Source organism: Pteropus vampyrus, unplaced genomic scaffold, assembly GCF_000151845.1.
Source record: "Pteropus vampyrus isolate Shadow unplaced genomic scaffold, Pvam_2.0 Scaffold3, whole genome shotgun sequence".
NCBI classification, from domain to species: Eukaryota; Metazoa; Chordata; class Mammalia; order Chiroptera; family Pteropodidae; genus Pteropus; species Pteropus vampyrus.
The window spans coordinates 17,425,501-17,445,040 of NW_011888784.1; the positions used below are offsets into that span (position 1 = coordinate 17,425,501).

General features: G+C 35.7%; 1 protein-coding gene across 3 annotated transcripts in view; it reads left to right on the plus strand.

The window, feature by feature from the left end:
• The first annotated feature begins 849 nt into the window (after positions 1-849).
• TRAPPC8 (trafficking protein particle complex 8) overlaps positions 850-19,540 on the plus strand; it is an 81,233-nt gene continuing 62,542 nt past the window's right edge. For 2 of the 3 annotated variants that reach the window (XM_011361901.2, XM_011361919.2), the window contains exons 1-4: positions 866-1,361; positions 7,276-7,470; positions 18,369-18,458; positions 19,265-19,439. In XM_011361901.2, coding sequence (XP_011360203.1) covers positions 1,205-1,361; positions 7,276-7,470; positions 18,369-18,458; positions 19,265-19,439 — 617 coding nt within the window. In that variant the 5' untranslated portion in view covers positions 866-1,204. Of the gene's footprint in view, positions 1,362-7,275; positions 7,471-18,368; positions 18,459-19,264; positions 19,440-19,540 lie in introns of all 3 variants that reach the window. The other variant, XM_011361910.2, reaches the window with a different exon arrangement.

Here is a 19,540-nt window from a genome sequence, read left to right on the forward strand (position 1 = left end):
AACTAGGAATAAAAGCCAGTTCAGCACTCCATACGCATATAATTACTGGTTTCCTTTACCTCCATCACTATGAAGTGAACACCATAGCAGAGGGTAAAAAGGAAGCGGCTGCGGAGAAAACGACTCGGACGTTTGCAGGTACACCCCTTCTGTATGATCAACAAAAATGCAGTAGCGTCAGTTTCCCTTTACTCGTGTTAATTGCAGGACTCACAAGAGTCCACATTTCTGTTTACTGGTTAAGTCCACATTCTTGGCAGTCCGTTACTAAAAGCATGGTTGTGTTTAAACGAAATATATGACCTGTTTAGGCCAGCTCCAGGGAACCCTCCAAGCACCGGGACTAGAGGGTGGGGGCTGCACACTGTCACCAGTGAGCAGTGCTCCTCAGCGCTCCACCGGGAGCGTCAGAAGGGCAGGACGAGGAGAGAGGGCTGGAAGCAGCGCAACAGCCACATCATTTGCCCACTGTTTCCAGGGACAGCCTTTGGGGCTCCAGACACGCCGCTTGGCGTGGAAGGAGAGTAGGCGTCTTCGCCACTGTGACAACACGGATCTCGAGCGCCGGCCGGCCGGTAACCCTTGCGCCTCGCTTGGGCCTTGCCGAATACCTGCGTGAGAACCAGGTCTAAAGTCGCGCGACTCCCCCGCATGGCCCCGCCCAACACACTCGTAGCCACACCCCAGCCCCGCCCAGTGATGGGGCCACCCATTGCACTACTTCCGGCGCTAGCCTTCCAAACGGCCTCCGTCGCTCTTCATTTCCTTCTCCTTGGCTCTCTTCTTCCGCCCCTATCGCGTTCTTTAACACCGTCACGTGAGGGGCGAGCGCGGGTGCTGTCGGGACTGGTACTGCCGGTGGGTCAGGGTTCGGTCTCAATATGGCGGTTCCGGTCGGGCAGTGACCAAGAATTTGCCGTCCGGAGGATTATCTGCTGATTGTCGGCGTTTCCACCTATAAGGGTGGAATGTGAGGACGTCGGGGAGAGCGCCTAGGAGCGGCGGTGACGGGGAGGGGTCGGTGGTGTGTGTCCCGTGAGCCGAGGCTGCGGCGTCTGTTCCTTCTCTTGGTCTCGAGGCTTCAGTGCGGGGCCCCGCCCGGCCGGGCCAGGCCGGCGGGCGGCGGCAGTAGCTGCTGCAGCCGCTGGATCAGCCTCTGAGAGTGGGCCGGAGGGCGGGCGCCGCCGTTGCCTCTCCCGCGGCGATGGCCCAGTGTGTACAATCAGTGCAAGAGCTAATCCCGGACTCTTTCGTCCCCTGTGTGGCCGCGCTGTGCAGCGACGAAGCTGAGCGGCTCACTCGTCTAAATCACCTTAGCTTCGCCGAGTTGCTTAAGCCCTTCTCTCGCCTCACTTCCGAGGGTATGTAGACTTCTCCCTTTTTCACTGAGCTCCCGCAAAGTAAGTTGGGGGCGGGCAAGGAAGAGAAGGGCTATGTTTACATCGCGGAGCCGGTGGAGTGGCATCTGGGGCTGGGGCTCCGCGGCGTCTTCGGTGGCGGCTGGAGGAGGGGCCGTGAGTGAGGTTGTCAAGACAGTGCTGCCCTAATCTCCAGTTTCTCTAGGTACTCTCTATCCCCGAACAAGCCGGACTGTTAGGTAATTACTGTAAAGAAAAACGTGAGCCCCAGAGAAAGGCATAGAAAGTGTTCTCAACAGCATAAGAAGGACATTAGAAAGTTGCACGACAGATAACGGTAGGAAGATGCTGCTTCTTAGCCCCAAGACGAATCATCTTCCTCTGGTGTTAAACTGGGCCTTCAGAGTTGTTTTGAAGATTACATGCTTCTAGCAATCTCTCTTTCTAAGCTTCTGTTTAGTTAGTTTACTTTTTTCCTTGAAAATTTAAACATTAGGTATATAATAATTAATCTCAAGAAAATAAAAAGTATTATAAAAATAATAAAACTTGCAACATCCTTTGCCTAATGGACAAGTTGTCGTTAATTTAATCTAGCTAGAGCTGTCTAGATTAATCGGAATGGAAAAGCCCTTAAATTTGGTTTTTCAGATAAAAGATAAATGAACAGAATCGTCTTTTATGGAGAGCTATCTGTTTTCTCTAGCTTTAGATTCTTTATTAGGGAAAAATAAGTGTAATAAAACCCCAAAAATGATTTAACCGAAGTCTTTATTGGTACTTTGCAAACAGAACATAGCAAAGTATAGCTAAAGTTTTTTCAGGTCTGTATAAAATGCAGCATTTATTAAAAAGCTTTGTCAAATGAAAGACTATGTTTATTTGGTTATGATTACTTCTCCACAAAAAAAAAAGTGATGTGCCATAAATGTATGTATTTATATGCTACAGGTGTGTATTCTTCTAGAGACTAGCTCCATTATAAGTTCACTTTAGCATTTAAAGGAGAGGGAGCTGTCCAAAAAAAACACGAAGTTTGGGAAGTCTTGGATTTTCTTCAGCTTGTACCATCACCAGCTCCTCCAGTGTTGTACTGTGTCGACAAGAACAGCAAAGTGCCCTACATTCTTAAAATCTTTAAACAAAAACAAAACACATGAGAGCCAGTTTGACTTTGATGTGTGTACTGTTTTGCTTTGTTAGTAATAATGCTAATACTTGATACCAGCTTTATGTAGCTTTCTCTTTTAGTCCTTATTGAAGCCTGTGAGGTAGTTACCGTTATCACCATTTTAAATTTGAAGACGTTGAGGCAAAGAGATGTTAACTCGTCCACAGTCTTAAATGTGGGAAAGATTTAAAAACAGGCAATGCAACTCAAAACAAGGTATTTTTAACCAAGTCATCTCCTGGCAATGTTTAGAATTACTTGTTCACACTAGAGAGCAGCACTGTCCAATGGAAATATAATGTGAGTTACATATATAATTTTAAATTAGTAGTCACTGTAAAAAAAAATAAACAGGTGAAATTAGTTTCATTAATATATCTTATTTAACCCAGTATTTCCAAAATTTTACCATTTCAATATGTAATCAATATGAAAAATCTTAATGAGATATTTTACATTTTTTTGTTGCTATCTGAAATTTGGTGTGCATTTACACTTATATTACATCTCACTGTGGACTATACATATTTCATGTGCTCAAAAGCTTCATGTGGCTGGTGCCTCCTGTATTGGATGGTGCAGTGAATAGAAGCTCAAATCAGTTTTCTTCTGATTTCCTTTTGCACATTGCGAAAGATTTAGAGGAGGAGTATAATGAGTTGGTGGAAAGGAAGGAGGGTCAGTGTTTCCTGATGAGGGGGATGAGGTTAGAATATTATGGACAAGAGGTATAAATTATGAATTATGAGTAGTTGAGGAACAGTGAGGAAACTGTTCCTATCAGTACAGAAGAATAAGGGAAGATCATAGATAAGAGAGGATCTTGAATTCTAGGAAAGGGATTTTGCCTTTCATTTCGAATGGTAACTATGACAGTATTAGATTCTTGAGCAAGGGTATGAAATATTGTGAGAGATAAGAGTTGATGTAAATTTTAAAATTTAAGATGATTAGAACATGAACTATGGGTGGTGGCGTTAGAAATCTGGCAAAAAGGACTTAATTTTTCATGTGGTTTAACTTTTTGCTGGTAAGTTTGGGGCTCTTTACCATCCAAAAAAGGCTGCTTTTTTGTCTTAAACATGGGGATTCCTTGAATTATGCTGAGACTTAAAGAGTTTATATTCATTATTTTAACACAAATTTTGTGATCCTAACACTAATTGAGAAATTTACAGTGGCTGTCTATTTAAAAAAAAAAAAAAGTGGTAGTGTTACTTATTCAAACCTTACTGTTTTTGCCATTTTAGTGATAGTTCTTTGATAATTCTAAGCTGTTCTAACATACTATTTAGACATTTATGAGATTTAAGAAAATTTCAAACGCTAACTTTTGAAAGTACTTAGCTTTCATTTTTGAAAATATTTTAAAATTCATTGTAAAATAGTTTAAGGTATTAAAAAGATAAGAATAGAATATAATTTTAATTTAAATCTTGAATATTTTCTGAACCATCCTAAGTGGCAAATTAGACTAGAGAATGACTTTTGAAGGATATTTAATGCCTCTAGTTTTATGTTTCTTTAAAAAGTTAGAAGTATTTCATCAGTCTTAACTACCATGTTGGTGTAACTAGGTAACTAACCTCTATGTTTTTCAAGTACCAAACTTTGAGTAAAATCTAAGTCAGCTTTTCAGAATTAGATTGTTTTTGTCATTTTTGTACAAGTTTCAATTTATTCAGCAATAGAGGTTTTCTTTATATGGTAGAGTAAGAACATGAAAGATATTTCAATTTTCAAAATATATTCCCTAGAACACCAGATGTGTTATATGCTCCCTAAAGATGAAGTTTGTGATCAAATAAGTTTGCTTTAGTATAGCATGTGTTTGGGAGAATAACTGTCAATTAGCACATTAAAGGGAAGACCTGTTATAAAGAGACTTTAAAAACTTAATTCAGTATTTCCCAAATTTATTTGAACATGGCATCAATTTTTTAGAAACAATTCTTATCCTGAGGGAATGGTAATCCATGGAGCAGCACATATTAGGAAATATTACTGCATAATAACAGTATTCGAGAAATATAAGGTAACATAAATAAAAGTAAGATAATGTAGTGTCAAATATTACTTTGAAATTGAGATGTTATATGACATAAGGTCACCTTTTGTGCTGTTATAATCTGAACAAAGCTTTAATATAATCATTTAGTTCTGAAGCTTTTGAATTTTGTGTGTGATTTAAGAGCATTTCTCTTAATCATTCTCAGCTCTTATCTTCCTCCTTATTAGATTGGTTTTGCGATTCTCCAGTGTATAATTATTGTTGTGTAACAAATAACCCCAATGCTTAGCACCTTAAAACAAAAGCTTTTATTATCTCCGTTTTTCAGGAATCCAGGAGTGACTTAGCTAGATACTTCTGGCTCAGGGTCTCTCTTGAGGTTGCAGTGGAGCTACAGTCATCTGGGGCTGGAGGATTCTCTTCCAAGCTTACTCATATGGTTGTTGGCAAGTCTCACTTACTCACTGGAATGTTGGCTGGAGACCTGGGTTCTGTGCCATGTGGGCCTTTCTATAGGCTCCCTAAATAGCCATCCCTATGGCATAGCAGTTAGCTTCTCCCAGACTGAGTGATCACAGAGAGAACCCAGGATAGAAGCTGTACTCTTTTATAACCTTATCTCAGAAGTGATATACCATTGCTTTTGTTTTGTTCTGTTGATCACATATATTAACTCTGGGATATGGGAGGGGACTACACAAGGGTGTGTATAACAGGAAATATCAGGATCATTGGGGGCCATTTCAGAGGCTGGCTGCCACACCTATTAACTAATTTCTGGATTTATTAGTCGGATTACTTAATAACTGATAACTCCATTCTGAATATAGGGCAAAACTAGAGTATTCTTTTTGTGTTAACACTTATGAATACTAAAGATAATTAGCCAATTTAAAATCTTAAGAGGTTTAATATGTACATGGCTACTTATGTTATTCAACAAGTATGGACCAACTTTAAGAAGAATACTTGTATGTTTCTAAAAGGATCAAAAATGCACCATAGTATTCATGGTTTTGGTTTCTCTGTTTAATAGACCAGCTGGAAAGTTTAATTAGGTAGAGAGTCCTGTGTGTGTTTATTTAAATTAGAAAACATAAACAATTACAGAAGAATGCAGAGAATACATCCAGCTCCCTTCTACCCAGAACCAACAAATATGAACCTTGTCTTTTTTGCTTTGTATCTTTTCCTTTCAAACATCAAACATAGATGCATTTGAAAGCATCTATGAAAGATGAAAGACCTTTTTACCGTTCCTTAGTCTCATTTCCTTCCCTTCTTCATTATAATGGGATGTACATGTATTTTATCTGTACTTTCTGTACATATATTTGTAATGTAAGTACAAATATTCATTCCATATATAGTATTTAAAAAATATTTTTGTTTTTTGTTTTTTAATTAAAAATTTAGAAATCAACAGAACACACAGGAAGTTTAGGAAGACAGTTTTTACAGATGTAACTTTATTTAAAATATAGGCAGTCCTGAACTTAAAACTTTGGTATAAAGCATTTTCCAGTAGGAATAAGTGTCATTTCTTTTTTAAATTGTACCCAAAGTCAGTTTTCCAGAATTGACTCTATTTGTATATGATGAAATAGTGTATATTATACCTGCTGCCTCCCATCACATCCTGAGCACGTAACTGTATAGTCAGGCATGGTGGCGTTCAGTGCTTTACACTTATTATCTCATCTAACAATATCTCACCTAAATCTTTAACCCTGCGAATTAGGTATTAGTTACATGTTATGGATGAGGAAATCGAAGAACAGAAAAGTTAAGTTATTTAGGATAACCCAGTTAATAAGTGGTGACTTGGGATTTAAAATAAAGTCTAACTCCAAAAGTTGAATCCGTAATCAATATAGTGGGCTGCTTCTAATATTATTATAGAAACTAATCATTTTATCTGATTATATTTATATGAAGAAATATGCTCAAATTTCCTACTGTGCACAGCGGATACTGTCTTCTTGCTATAATCTCCTAAGAACCTATTCCTGGGACTGAAGCTCTGAACCACTGGTTATAAATCCCAGAGACAGGCAAGACCTATTGCAGGTTAGAGGCAAGAGGTATTGGGGCTGGAGAAGGGATTTGAGCATTGATTTTTTAAAACAGATTTTTGTTTTTTAGAGCAGTTTTAGGTTAACAGAAAAATTGAGTAGAAACTATGGAAAGTTTCCATACACCTTCTGTTCTAACACTCATATAGTCTCCCCCACTATCAACATCTTCACCAGAGTGGGCATTGATTTTTATGATAGTGGAATAGGGGCTGAGAATGCAAACAGCACAGTAGAGGAAGTAGAGGAATCCCAATTGTAGCATTTAATTCCCTTTTCTTCCCCTTTTACTGTTTTCAGTGTTGATACCACAGACTTCACACTGCCCTGAACCAGCCTTAGGGTGAAGTGAAAATTAGAGATCTGGTATGGATGGTGGTTGGCTGCTGGCAACTCCAAATGGGGAAAGAAAGGACCTACTGTAGCTATGTTGTGAGCAGTAACATTGAGGGAGAAGGTTACTGTCTGGCTAGCCTTTTTGGTTATAAAGGAATGTTGTAAGTCAGTTGTACTTATGGAAGATTCTTCCACTTGGAATTTCTGGTTTCTGATTTGAGCATCCTTTTTGTTTGTAAACCAGTAACCCAATTTTTTATTATTGTTGGGTTGTTATGCATTGTATGGAATTAATTTCAAGTTTTTTCTTTTTCTTTTTTAAAGTTCATATGAGAGATCCTAACAATCAGCTCCACATCATTAAAAATTTGAAGATAGCAGTAAGCAACATTATCACCCAACCACCTCAGCCTGGAGCCATTCGGAAGCTTTTGAATGATGTTGTTTCTGGCAGTCAGCCTGCAGAAGGATCAGTAGCTAATGTGATTACGGCAGGAGATTATGATCTCAACATCAGTGGTATGTAACAAGGTTTATTATTATTTTTTAAATTATTTTTTCTTTTTTAGAAAAAGTAATTCTGTGACTTGGAAATCATTCAACAAACACTTAAGTGCTTAGAGCCTGGAAATTGAATGTTTGAAATAAACAGTCTTTACCTTTAGGGAGGTGACAATCAAGTGAGTAGGCAGCCATTTAGACTATGAGTTACATGATTTTATTTTTTCATAATGAAAACATTTTTGTAGTTCTAATTGTAAAGCTAATACAAACTCGGTGAGGACAAGAACTTTATTTTATTCCCAGTACCTAAAGTAATACCTAGAACATGGGTATAATAAATATTTCCTCAGTGAAAGAACTATTCTTTTGTGACATAAATAATACTCAAATAAATAGAATCAAGTTTATTGTATTTTTTATCTTGCTTAGTGTTAAGTAGAGAGAGTGTTTATAATGTATGAATAAATCTTCCGAGTGCTTCTAAATCTGACTTGAATGGTAAATATTTTCATAATAAGATTGGAAGGTGAAATGATATAATATGTAAAATGAGTTAGCAGTGTTTGGTGTGACTTTCTGTATGAAAAAGACTTAGTAGAGGGACATGGGTTCAACTTTTAGAAGGATAAGATTGAAAGTACATAATCTAATTCAAGATATTTTAGCAATTAATAAAATCTTTTTAGGTCACTACAATTTATAATCTAATATTTTAACACCTCTAAAATGCGTACTTAGAGATTTTCCTCTAGATACAAAGAGAACTTAAGTGGTATGTTTTAGGTTATAAAGTTAATTGGTTGCAACTCGTATAGTTAGAAATATTTGGAGAATTATTTTATTTAAATGTTCATAATTTTTCTTTTTATGTTAATTCCAGCAAGATAAGTTAACTTGACAATTTTAAAGTTAGAATTTTTACAAATCAAAAGAATATGAATTCAGGGTACATAAATTGAGCAGTTTTTAAGATGAGGCAAAATTTGGATTTTTGGGAGAAAGTGGTGAAATTCGAACTGTTATTTTCCTGTCATCAATGGGAAATTAATGTTGAATTGTGAAGGATAGTGAATCAAATGCCAGAGTGTCCCTAGTTTTTATACTACTATAGCCATTAAGGATAACTCAAGTCACTTATTCACACTCAGTTTCATTCTTTGGAAACCAGAGAATTGGGCTAGATTCTTTCTCAAGGCCTCTCCTAGCCTTTAATCCCGTGATTCTATTTTATAGAGTCTTTCACATTTTTGTTATTCATGTAACAAATATTAATTGATTTCCTACCATATGCTTTGCATTGAGACATAGAGATGAATAAGACATGTTGTATGAGTTCATAATTGGTGGAGAGACAAACATGTAAATCAGTAATTATAATACATTCGAATTTACAATACCTTTTAAATCACAATACATTGTAATAGAGATATGCATGCCATATCCGATATGCCAAAGTGCTGATGGTACACAGAGAGGGATTTACTATCATATTTAAAAAATAAAAAAAATTTTATACTGCAGATATCTTTCTAACCTCCAAAGCTCATAACACCTTGTATTTTTAAAACATTAATTTAGCAAAATGATTTATACACATAGACATAATGCTAAAAAGCTTACTATAAGGAAAAAACAACAGTGATCTGCTCCCTGTACTCCAACCCACAAGTTCTTTTAGCGGTTTTTATTTTGTGTTTCTAAGTAATATTTTCATATGGCTATCTATAGTTTGATCAGTTTAAAATTAATATATTGATTTCTCATTATAATTGATGAAGATTTAGCTTAATTATTTCCCTTCCTCCTTTTCCCATCTCTCTAATGTAGTTTTCAAATTTTTGGTTAATATTCATTATTCACTATATTATGATTAAATATTATTCACTTCATTGCTGCACCAAATATTGGGATTTCATTCTATTCTTATAAAGCATTTTTTTTTAGAACTTAGTAATTGCCTTTTAAAAAGTAACTTGAGCAGAGTTCTTTGTATCTCTCACTAGTCTCTCAAACTTCAGTACGTAGCCTCTTAGTAAGATTTTCTACATGGCAGAGTACAGTGGAAAATCTCAGTCTTTCACCTTCTGTAAAAGGAAAAACCCAGCTCTTCCCTACTATATCTTTCTTTCCTGTGAGTCTCCTTTACTACTCACACAAAACATTTCCCTTCTGGTCACCAAATAATTTGAGTTTTTTTTTCCCCACACCACCAAGCAATTCTTGGACATCATCAGAGTGTTCAAGAATCCAATGCAATTCTAACACTACCTGGAGATAGTATTAGAAACCTTAGGTTATGGGTTCAGTCCTACAAGATGCTCCCTCCCGACACCCCACAAAAACTTCACTTGCTAGTCACAAGCCCAGGTTATCACTTGTGCTTCTGACCAAGTGGCTATAGATTGGAGGTTCCAACGACTGCCTTCTTGGGTCTGATTAATTTGCTAGAATGGCTCATAGAACTCAGAGAAACATTTTACTTACTAGATCACTAGTTTATTATAAAAGAATATAACTCAAGAACAGCCAGATGGAAGGGATGCGTAGGGGATATGGGCAGAGGATGCAGAGCTTCCATGCCCTCTTTGAGCATGTCACCTACTCTTAGCACCTCCACATGTTCACTAACTTGGAAGCTCACTGAACCTTACATTTCTGGGATTCTTTATTTTTTTAAATTTTATTTATTTTTAAAATTTCAAGTATACAGTATATTGGTTAGACATCTATATAGTTCATAAAACAATCCCCCCAATTGCACCCTCCTTCTCCTGACCCTCTACCTAGCCAACATATTAATGCTAACTGCATTCTCTATGCTGTATTCACCATCCCCATGACCATCCATCAGCTACTAATTTGTACTTCTTTAGCCCTTCACCCCATTCTCCCAGCCCCCCAAATTCCCCTCTCTTCTGTCCAACACCAAATTGTCCACTATATTTGTGAGGCTGTTTTTGATTAGTTTGTTCTTTTTATTCCTTAGGTTCCACATATAAGTGAAATCATATAGTGTTTATCTTTCTCTGTTTGACTTAAATACCTTCTAGGTCCATCAAAGCAATATCTTTTTCCATCCTCTTCCTTTTCTTATATAGGGGTCTTGTTTTCTTGTCCTTTGCGGCCACTTTATCTTTTGGTTGGAGCACTTCATTCTTTTCCATTTAAGGAAATATAATTGATAGGAATGTAGTTGTTAACATTCTTTATTCCTGTTTTTGATACATGTTTTTTTTCTCCTTAAAGTAGTCTCTCCAACATTTACTGTAATACTGGCTTGGTGGTGACAAATTCCTTTAGCTTATTTTTGTCTGGGAAGCTCTTTATCTGTCCTTCAACTCTAAATGATGTAGCTTTGCTGGATAAAGTGTTCTTGGTTGTAGATCCTGGGTCTTCATCCTGTCGACTATTTTGTGCTAAGCCCTTCTGTCCTGCATAGTTTCTTTTGAGAAATCAGCCGCCTTGTAGGTGATTGTTTTTCTCTTGCTGTGTTTAATCTATCTTTATATTTAAACTTTGGCATTTTAATTATGCTGTGTCTTGGTGTGGGCCTCTTTGGATCCCTGATTTTTGGAATTCTCTGAGCTTCCTGGGGTTTTATGTCCATTTCCTTCACCAGGTTAGGGAAGTTTTCCATCATTTTTTCTTCAAACAGCTGTTCAACATCTTGATTTTCTTCAGTTACGCTGATCAGACGAATATTTGGACCCTTAATACTGTCCTATGTTTCTCCTTAAATTATTTTTATAGTCTTGGCATCTTCTCTCTTGCCATTCCAATTGTGTCTTTGGCTTTCCCGTCCTCGAGATAGGGCATTTGATCCTTTATTCACTTTGTTTATTCCTTTGTTTATTCCATTTAATTCACTTCTCATCTCAGATGTATTCTTCATGTGGTTCTCTTTTATAATTTCCATTTCCATTTTTATGTTTTTTATATCTTTGTTGAAGTTTTCACTGAATTTATCTACCTTTCCCAAAAGTTCATTGGGCATCTTTATAACCAGTGTTTTGAACTCCGCATTTGTTAGATTACTTGACTCCATTATATCTGGATTTCTGTTCTATTTTCTTATATGGTTTCTGCTTCTTTGTCTTCCCATTTTGGCTGCCTTTCTGTGTCTGTTTCTATGTACTAAGCAAAGCTCCTAAGTCTCCCAGTCTTATTAGTGTGGATTTGTGTAGTAGGTGTCCAGTGGCACAGTCCTGAGAGGAGTTTAGCCCAAGCCTGTTCCCCCTGGGATCACCTGTTAAGATTCAGCAAGTAATCCGCAGGTGTTGTGCTTATAGTTGCCTCAAAAGGCTGCACCAGAAACCGAGGCCAGCTGCCTCTGGTGTCAGTCTAGGCACTGCTCAGCAGTGGGTACCTGACTTGCTGAGGATACACCTGGATGTGGCTTGGGCGGGGCCGCAAGTTTGGGGAGGCGGGGTTTCAGGGAATCCTCTGGGTGGAGTGACCTCTGTTATCGTACAACTATGGTAGTGCTGTGTCTACGTACTGGGAAGGGGGAAGGCTCAATGGGGAACAGGATACAGCTGGCATTTCTGTACAGAGAGAGTCTGGCCTCGGCCCTCACTCCGACAATGTCTCCCTGGAAGTCCCTGGTGTCCCCTGTGCACAGCCAAATCGGCACTGGTGCTAAGAGTGAGCAGGTCCGTCACCATGAAAATCTGCACGCGGTCGCGGCCCCTTGAAGAGGCTTCTGCCGCTGCTGCAGCCTCCATCTCACTCAGCTGCTTGAGACCGGACAGCCCCACATCCTCTCCCCATCCTACCTTCTGCCATTGCAAGGTGATTTCCTGGACTTCTTCTCCCTAGTTGTATGGCTTGTTCATCTAGATCCCAGGTGATTTTTCCTTAATACCATCCCAACTTTGATTTGGTCGCCAGAGGGATGAACAGAGCTTCTATCATCTACACTATTTTTTTCCTCTCTCCACATTTTTGGGATTTTATGGAGGCTTCGTCACGTAGGCATGATCAATCACTAACTCCATTTTTAACCCTTCTCCTTTCTCAAAAGAATCAGGGCCGGGGCTGAAAATTATGTGTCTAATGAACTTGATTTGGTCTTTCTGGTGACCACACCTCATCCAGGAGCCATCTAGGAGCCCACCCAGAGTCACCTCATTGAAACAAAAGACACTCTTATTACCAAAGGAATTACAAGGGTTTCAGGAGCTCTATGCCAGGAACTAGGGTGCAAAGACCAGTATATATTTTTTATTCTCTCACACAGACTTAATTTATCAGATAAGCCATTTATCAAGATCTCCTTGAAGTCTTCTCTTTCTACTCCATGTATTTTTAATGGGGAATGATATCCTTCAGTGCGGGGAGGATATGATTCTTGGGGGCAAAAAAACCATAACTATTACAATGGTTTGTGGCTCTCTAAAGGACTATGGTACATAAATAGATACACAATTGTATCTATTGGTATTATTTAAAAGTTTTATAATACCAATTGTATCAATTGGTATTATTTTAAAGTTTTTTTTTTTTGGCGGGGGAAGGACCAAATAGGAAAGAAAAAGGCTCATGGGGGAGATAATGAAATAAAAGTTGCAAAACACTGTTCTATTCCATCTTGGACTGATTACTCTCCAAGGAGTGCTATACAGAGGTCTGGGGATTTCCTTTCCTTCACTTCTGTAGTCTCTGATTCATATCTTTTTTGTATATTTTCTTGATTTGGTGGAGGACATCTCCAGTAGCTTCCTTAGAAAGGTTGCTTAGAAGGTGAAATTTTTGACAATATGAATGTCTGAAAATATTCTTATATATTTGATTGGTAGCTTGACTGTATGTATCATTAGAAATAATATCTCAGAATTGTTTGACTTTCTTGTAGTTTCTAGTATTGTTGTAACACTATGATATATATCCCACTTATTCCCTCCAGCCTTTGGAAGTTTTTAGATTTTTATCCCTGTTATTTTTAAATTTCATGTTGGGCCGCATTTATCTCACTTTTCATTCAGTGTATTGAGTAGCACCTTTTAGTCATGCATACTCTTTTGTTCTGAGAAATTTTTTGTATTTTTTTCTTTGTTAACGTCTTCCCTATCTTTTCTGCCTTTTTTTTTTTTCCTGGAACTACTGTTAGTTGGATGTGGAACTTACTGAGTTGCTCTGTTAATGTTATCTTCTAATATTGTCCATTTCCGTCTCTTGTGTCTTTTGTTTTACTTTCTAGGAGATATCCTTGAGTTTTTTCTACCCTTCTGTTTGAAATGTTAATGTTCAGTGTCCTGTTTGTTTTTTTTAACTTTCCTTGTTCTCTTGATTTTCTTTTTTGTATCATATAGTTCTTATTTCATGTTGTGGTATCTTTGCTCCGAGGATATTAATTGTTGTCTTTAAGTTTTTGTCTATCTTGTGATTTTTTGCTCATTTGTATTATTTTTTAGTTTATTTTGGTTCCTTTTTCAAATTGGAATTTACTTTAAATGCCTGATGAGCCTTTGGTATTATTTTCTACTTCAAACTGAGGCATTAAAGCCCTGACTGGGCATTACAGAACTTTTCAGCTAATGGACTTCTTTATTGGGTAGTGAGGCTGTGAATAGTCTTGAAGGTTGCCCAGCTTTTATGACTTACAGTTCTTTTATATGGGGCCATTTAGTTTCTCCAGAGAAAGTTTCTCAAATCTGGTATCTGGCTGTTTATATACTGGGGGTGGTCTTATTATTTTTTAAAACAGTCTGTTAAAGTGCTTTGGTAGATAGTTTGTAGGAACAATGTGGTCATGATTTGGTTGTGAGAAGTTATTATATCTAGTCTAGGTACATTACTTATATTCTCAGATCCCTGCCAACATCTTCACATAAGGAAGGATTGAGTACTATTTGTCTTTAAAAGCAGGTGGAGGCACTACTATAACTGAATTCTTTAGGCAGATTTTAAAAATCTCAAGTGATTCGGATAAACTGCATACCAGAAGAAAACAGTTTCTTCAGCTTCTTTCTCTGCTTCTTTAAGGCATTTTCCTTTAGCTCTATTGTTATGTTGTTCTTGAAGACTGGGAATGTGGTATGCTGAAGCATTGAATTCATTTTAATAAAATTCTCTTATAATACTCTGGAGATTTAAGAGTGATTTTGTCCATTTTAAATAAGATATTCTTTATATGTCTAGAAATATGCCTCTAATTTTTGCCATTAATGTGAGTCAGCATACTTTTTACCCATTCTATTTAAGAAATAGGTGTTAGATATTTACCTCATAAGCCTAGCTTAACAGTGTCATGTTTTCATTAGATCGGTCAATTAAAGCTAGTGTTTCTTGGTACAGTAATTGTAAAAACACTTTGATGGAATTAAAAGAATCCTCATTATACACAGGTATTTTCTATGGTAGTCTCAGTTTTCCAGATTGTGCTCACTCTACTCCTTGGCTATTATTTTTTTTTTCTACTTAGCTACTACTGTTTTGTATTTGTCCCAATTAGTATGTCTGTCTAATTTTTCTAAAACAGACGTTATCTGTCCTATTATCTATTTATTATACTTACTCTTGACTTACAATATTATCTGCTAAATTGAGGCATTGTTTTTGAATAGTATAATTTGGGTTGCATCGGTTTTTATAAGAAAGAAGAACATGTTTTTCCCCTTTTAAGTGTGTAGTACACTTTTTCTGGTTGCTTTCATACTAATTGCTGTTACTCTCTAAAATACCATGATACTTTGGAGAGTAGTCATGTGTAAATATTTTTTAGAGGATTGTTTAAATCTTTAATATTTTTTCCTAAATTTTTACTTAAGAGCTTTAAAAAAGTGACAATTATTTAAAATATGGCTAGTGCAGGATATAGGAACTTAGTGTTATTTTTCCAATATCTTGAAATATTTTGCTATTTTTCATCATCATCTGAGTTACCCTTTTACCAATTATCAGTTACTCTGAACTATAAGAAAGTGGAAGAATGATGAAATTGCCTAGAAAGATGATACAGTAGTAAAATAAGTCATCACTATTATATAATTCTTGTTTTAAATTTTGTGTTACCCAAAATGTATTGCATCTTGTTTCAGAATGGTATAAAACAAGTCTGGAGACCCTATCATTGTGTCGTCTTTGTTTTCATTTTTTTTTCTTTCACTGAATACAGTTGTAAATTGAGAACTTTTTATTTTTAGTCTGTTTTGGCAAAGAAAAGAAAATTTGACAATGGAAGATAAAAATTTTTCACAATTATTAGACAAATCAGGAGATGAATGTTGTAAGACAGCAGCATTCTAGACTAGCACTGTTCAGTAGAAATATGTGAGCCACTGATATAATTCTCAGTGTTCTGTAGCTACAATAAAAATGTAAAAAAAGGTGAAATTAATTTTAATAATACATATTATTTAATCTAGTGTATATGAAAGAGGGTGGCAGATGGAGCATTATGTCCTTTTCTAGCTCTTAGCTTCCTTCCTTACCCTTCCTTACCAAGTCAAGTACATTCTGCATAGAGAAACTGGTAGGATATGTGGTTGCTCTTTCAATTCCAAAGAAAGATGGAAAGGGGTATGGGCAAAATACTGACTTTATCCTGAAATAAGTATGAGAATTTCTGAAGAGAATTGTCACTAAATGTTCATGTCTTTTGTTAATATAAAACATTTAAAAACTATTATTTTTTTCCACTTGGTGCAAAAATGTCATTTGAATAAATAAAAAACAGAAAGATACCCTTGATTTATCAATATGGAAGATAATGAAGGAGGACTTGTTAGCTCCTTAAGGAAACACGAGGCCGAAGGAAAAACTTACCTTATCAACCTGAATATGACCTACCTGAAGGATAAAATCCACTTCTGCCATACATATTTAAAAATTTTTCCTTTGTTTCCCGGTGTCTTCTTGCACCAGTATTTAGAAAGATTTATTTCAATTTAAGCACTTGTATGCGTTTTTTTTTTCTATTTATTTAATTTTTAATTATACAGACATTTGTGTAGTCCCAAAGTCAAAATAAAACAAGGTGAATTCGGTGAGGCCTGGCTTTTATCCATGCCCTGTCCTCTTTCTCATTTCTTCTCTTGTCTTCCTTAGATGTAATAGAACTTACTAGACTTGTCCTTCTATTATTTCCTTGACAATATGAACAGATACATGATGTATGGCTCTTTATATTTTCTTACACAAAAATGCCTTTCTACTGTGTTGCCTTTTTTTCACTTAATATATGCCAGAGAGCACTTTATAGTAATATATAGAGATTTTCTCTTTTCTCTTACAGCTGCGTAGTACATCCACTTAATGGATATCCCCTCTTGATGGACTTGTGGGTTTTCTAGTCTTTTATTACAGATAGTGTTGTAATGGATAGCTATTTTAGAAGATCTCATTTGTTTATTTGTAACTCCCCAGCTCACCGTGAAGCAAAACCCTTTTCATATGTCTACAGTTTATCTGTTATTTGTTAAATTTAAGCAACAAATAGAAAAATAATCAAAATAAAGTCATTTCCTCATATCTGTGATGATTCCTTCATATTTAACTGAAATTTTCATTATCTGTTATTTTTCTTATCATTAGTACTAAATGAAAATGTACATTAATTTTCTAGACAGAGACTAATTTTGACTGATTTTGGGGGAAGATATATTTATTGGTTTGTGAGAAAATTCTTTTCATATGATAGGTAACAGACTAGTCTGTGTCTTTCATTCTCTAATTTTTTCCACTTTTCATATAGATTATAATATTTATGGGAGTATTTTTTCTCTTCTATAGCAATGAACATGGAATTGTTACAGTAATAGCCTCCTAAACAAATATGGGTTATTCTCATAAAGCATTTGTTGGAATTTTTTTTGTGTCTATGGCACCAGGTTAAATATGCTATTTAGTCAAGATGTATAGCTTTTTTCTTCAACTTTCCAAGTCCTTTAATATAAAGTAAACAGAAAATATACTTGCTGTGTTTTCAGTGACTAAGATGAAAACAAAAAGTATATAAAATTTGGTAATCAGTATAAGTAGCTAGGAATAGAGTATTCTTTTAGTAAAACTATAATTTAGATAATCTGCTTAAACCTAGTGAAATGACTAAATTTAAGTTCAGATTTTAAAGATAGAATTGTGATGTAAAATGCTTAGCATGGAGCAAGAGAGATTTGACATTTTAAGAATCACATATGCATGTATACGAAAAGTAAAAATACACATCTTTGTATTTGATTATAAGGTAAGTATGCTTTGAAATTCCAATTAAAGAGTTTTTTTTTTACTGTCATACTCAAGTAATCAAATTGTAAAGTAGAGTTTGTCATTCTCACCACTATTGACATTATGCGGAATAACTCTTTGTGGTGGGGAACTCTGGCGTGTTCTTTTCATTGTAGGATATTTTGTATCATTCCTAACTTCTTTCCGTAGATGCCAGTAGCATCCCCCTTTTTATCCCTAGTTGTAACAGCCTTAAGTATCTCCAGACATTGCCGAATGTTTCCTAGGGTCAAAATCACTCTCAGTTCAGAACCAGTGTTCTGAAATGATATTTATGAAAAGGAGCGCCTTATGACAACATGACTAGTGGCAGGGGCACAAAACTTTAGTTCTAAAATCTTTTTACTCACATAGATAGTATTTATAGTTAAGTAAGCATTAATAGTTAAGTAAGTTGTGGGATTATTGTGTAGGTTTGAGAATAAGTCAGTTTCATCTTTGCAAATATATATACTCCCATGTACATTGAATATATTTGTGTATATGGCTTAATATACACATATCATACATATATGTTAAAGCACAGGTGAAAATGCTTGTTATATATCTTTAAGCATAAGTGAGAAATGTTTGCTTATTGCTAGATATTGCTATATTTTATGCTTTTTAGGAGTATGGCCTTGAAATTTTGTCTGTTATAAACTGTATTGTGGGATTTTAACTCTTTTATATGTGGTTAATTTTAGCTACTACTCCATGGTTTGAATCTTATAGAGAGACCTTTCTCCAGTCGATGCCAGCATCTGATCATGAATTTCTGAACCACTATTTAGCATGTATCCTTTGACTTTTGTGTTCTCTTAAAATTAAATGTTTTGGAAGTCGTTAATTTCAGAAATAGTTGTATGAAGGCAAAATTGTTGCAGGGATATAGAGAATGGAGAAACTTTATTGATGATGCTTTAAGTTTTCGTTATTGTTTCGTTAAATGGCATCCTAGATACAGGACTGGTATAATAAATTAATTTTTGATTACAAAATAAGAATATTGAGGGCTTGCTTATTGTTTTCCTTTATCCCCCAACTCTAATATTAATTTCATGCTTAGTAAGTTTTTAAGCCATTTTAGAAAGAGAAAGGTATACTGTCAGTGTTAACTGCTTTTGATGATTGCCTCAAAATCAATTACTTTTGCAAAAGCTGATGTTTAAAAACAGTTTACCATGTTTCTTAGTAACCTGTTTTATAGCTGTTAACCTCTTTTTTAGTTTTTTTAATGAGATTGAAGAGAAAAGTTAAGAGATAGGATAGATTATGAAACTGCAGTGAAATGGAATGGAGAGAAGATGCAGCATTAATGTTTGTTATGTTGATAGTTGTACAGTTTTGGTATTGTCTATTTTCGTGGATTTCCTTATTGATATATAAATTGCCTAAAAACAACAGTGCAAAGTATTTTAAGATTTAGAACCTTGAATTACTTAGAAATGTTGGAGAAATTATTTTGTGCTTGCTGTGAAAACCTCTGAAATCAGATTTTTTTTTTTTTTAGCTCAGAATATCTTTCTAAAGTTTATTTTATTAGCATAATATTTATCACTGAGCGATAAGTGATAATTACCTTAATAATACGGTTTACAAGGTATGTTGGTAGCATCGTCTGGTGAAGCTGAACCTGTGGAACAGTTTTCAAAGTTGTCACAAGAACAACATCGAATTCAGCACAACAATGACTATTCCTACCCCAAGTGGTTTATACCAAATACACTTAAATATTATGTACTTTTACATGATGTAAGTGCAGGAGATGAACAGAGGTAAGCTTTATATTTTTAATTAACAATTTTTTTCTGTTAAATGATTTAACTTTAATTTGGACATGGTTTATTTAAATTTTAGATATGCTTTTCATCTAAGA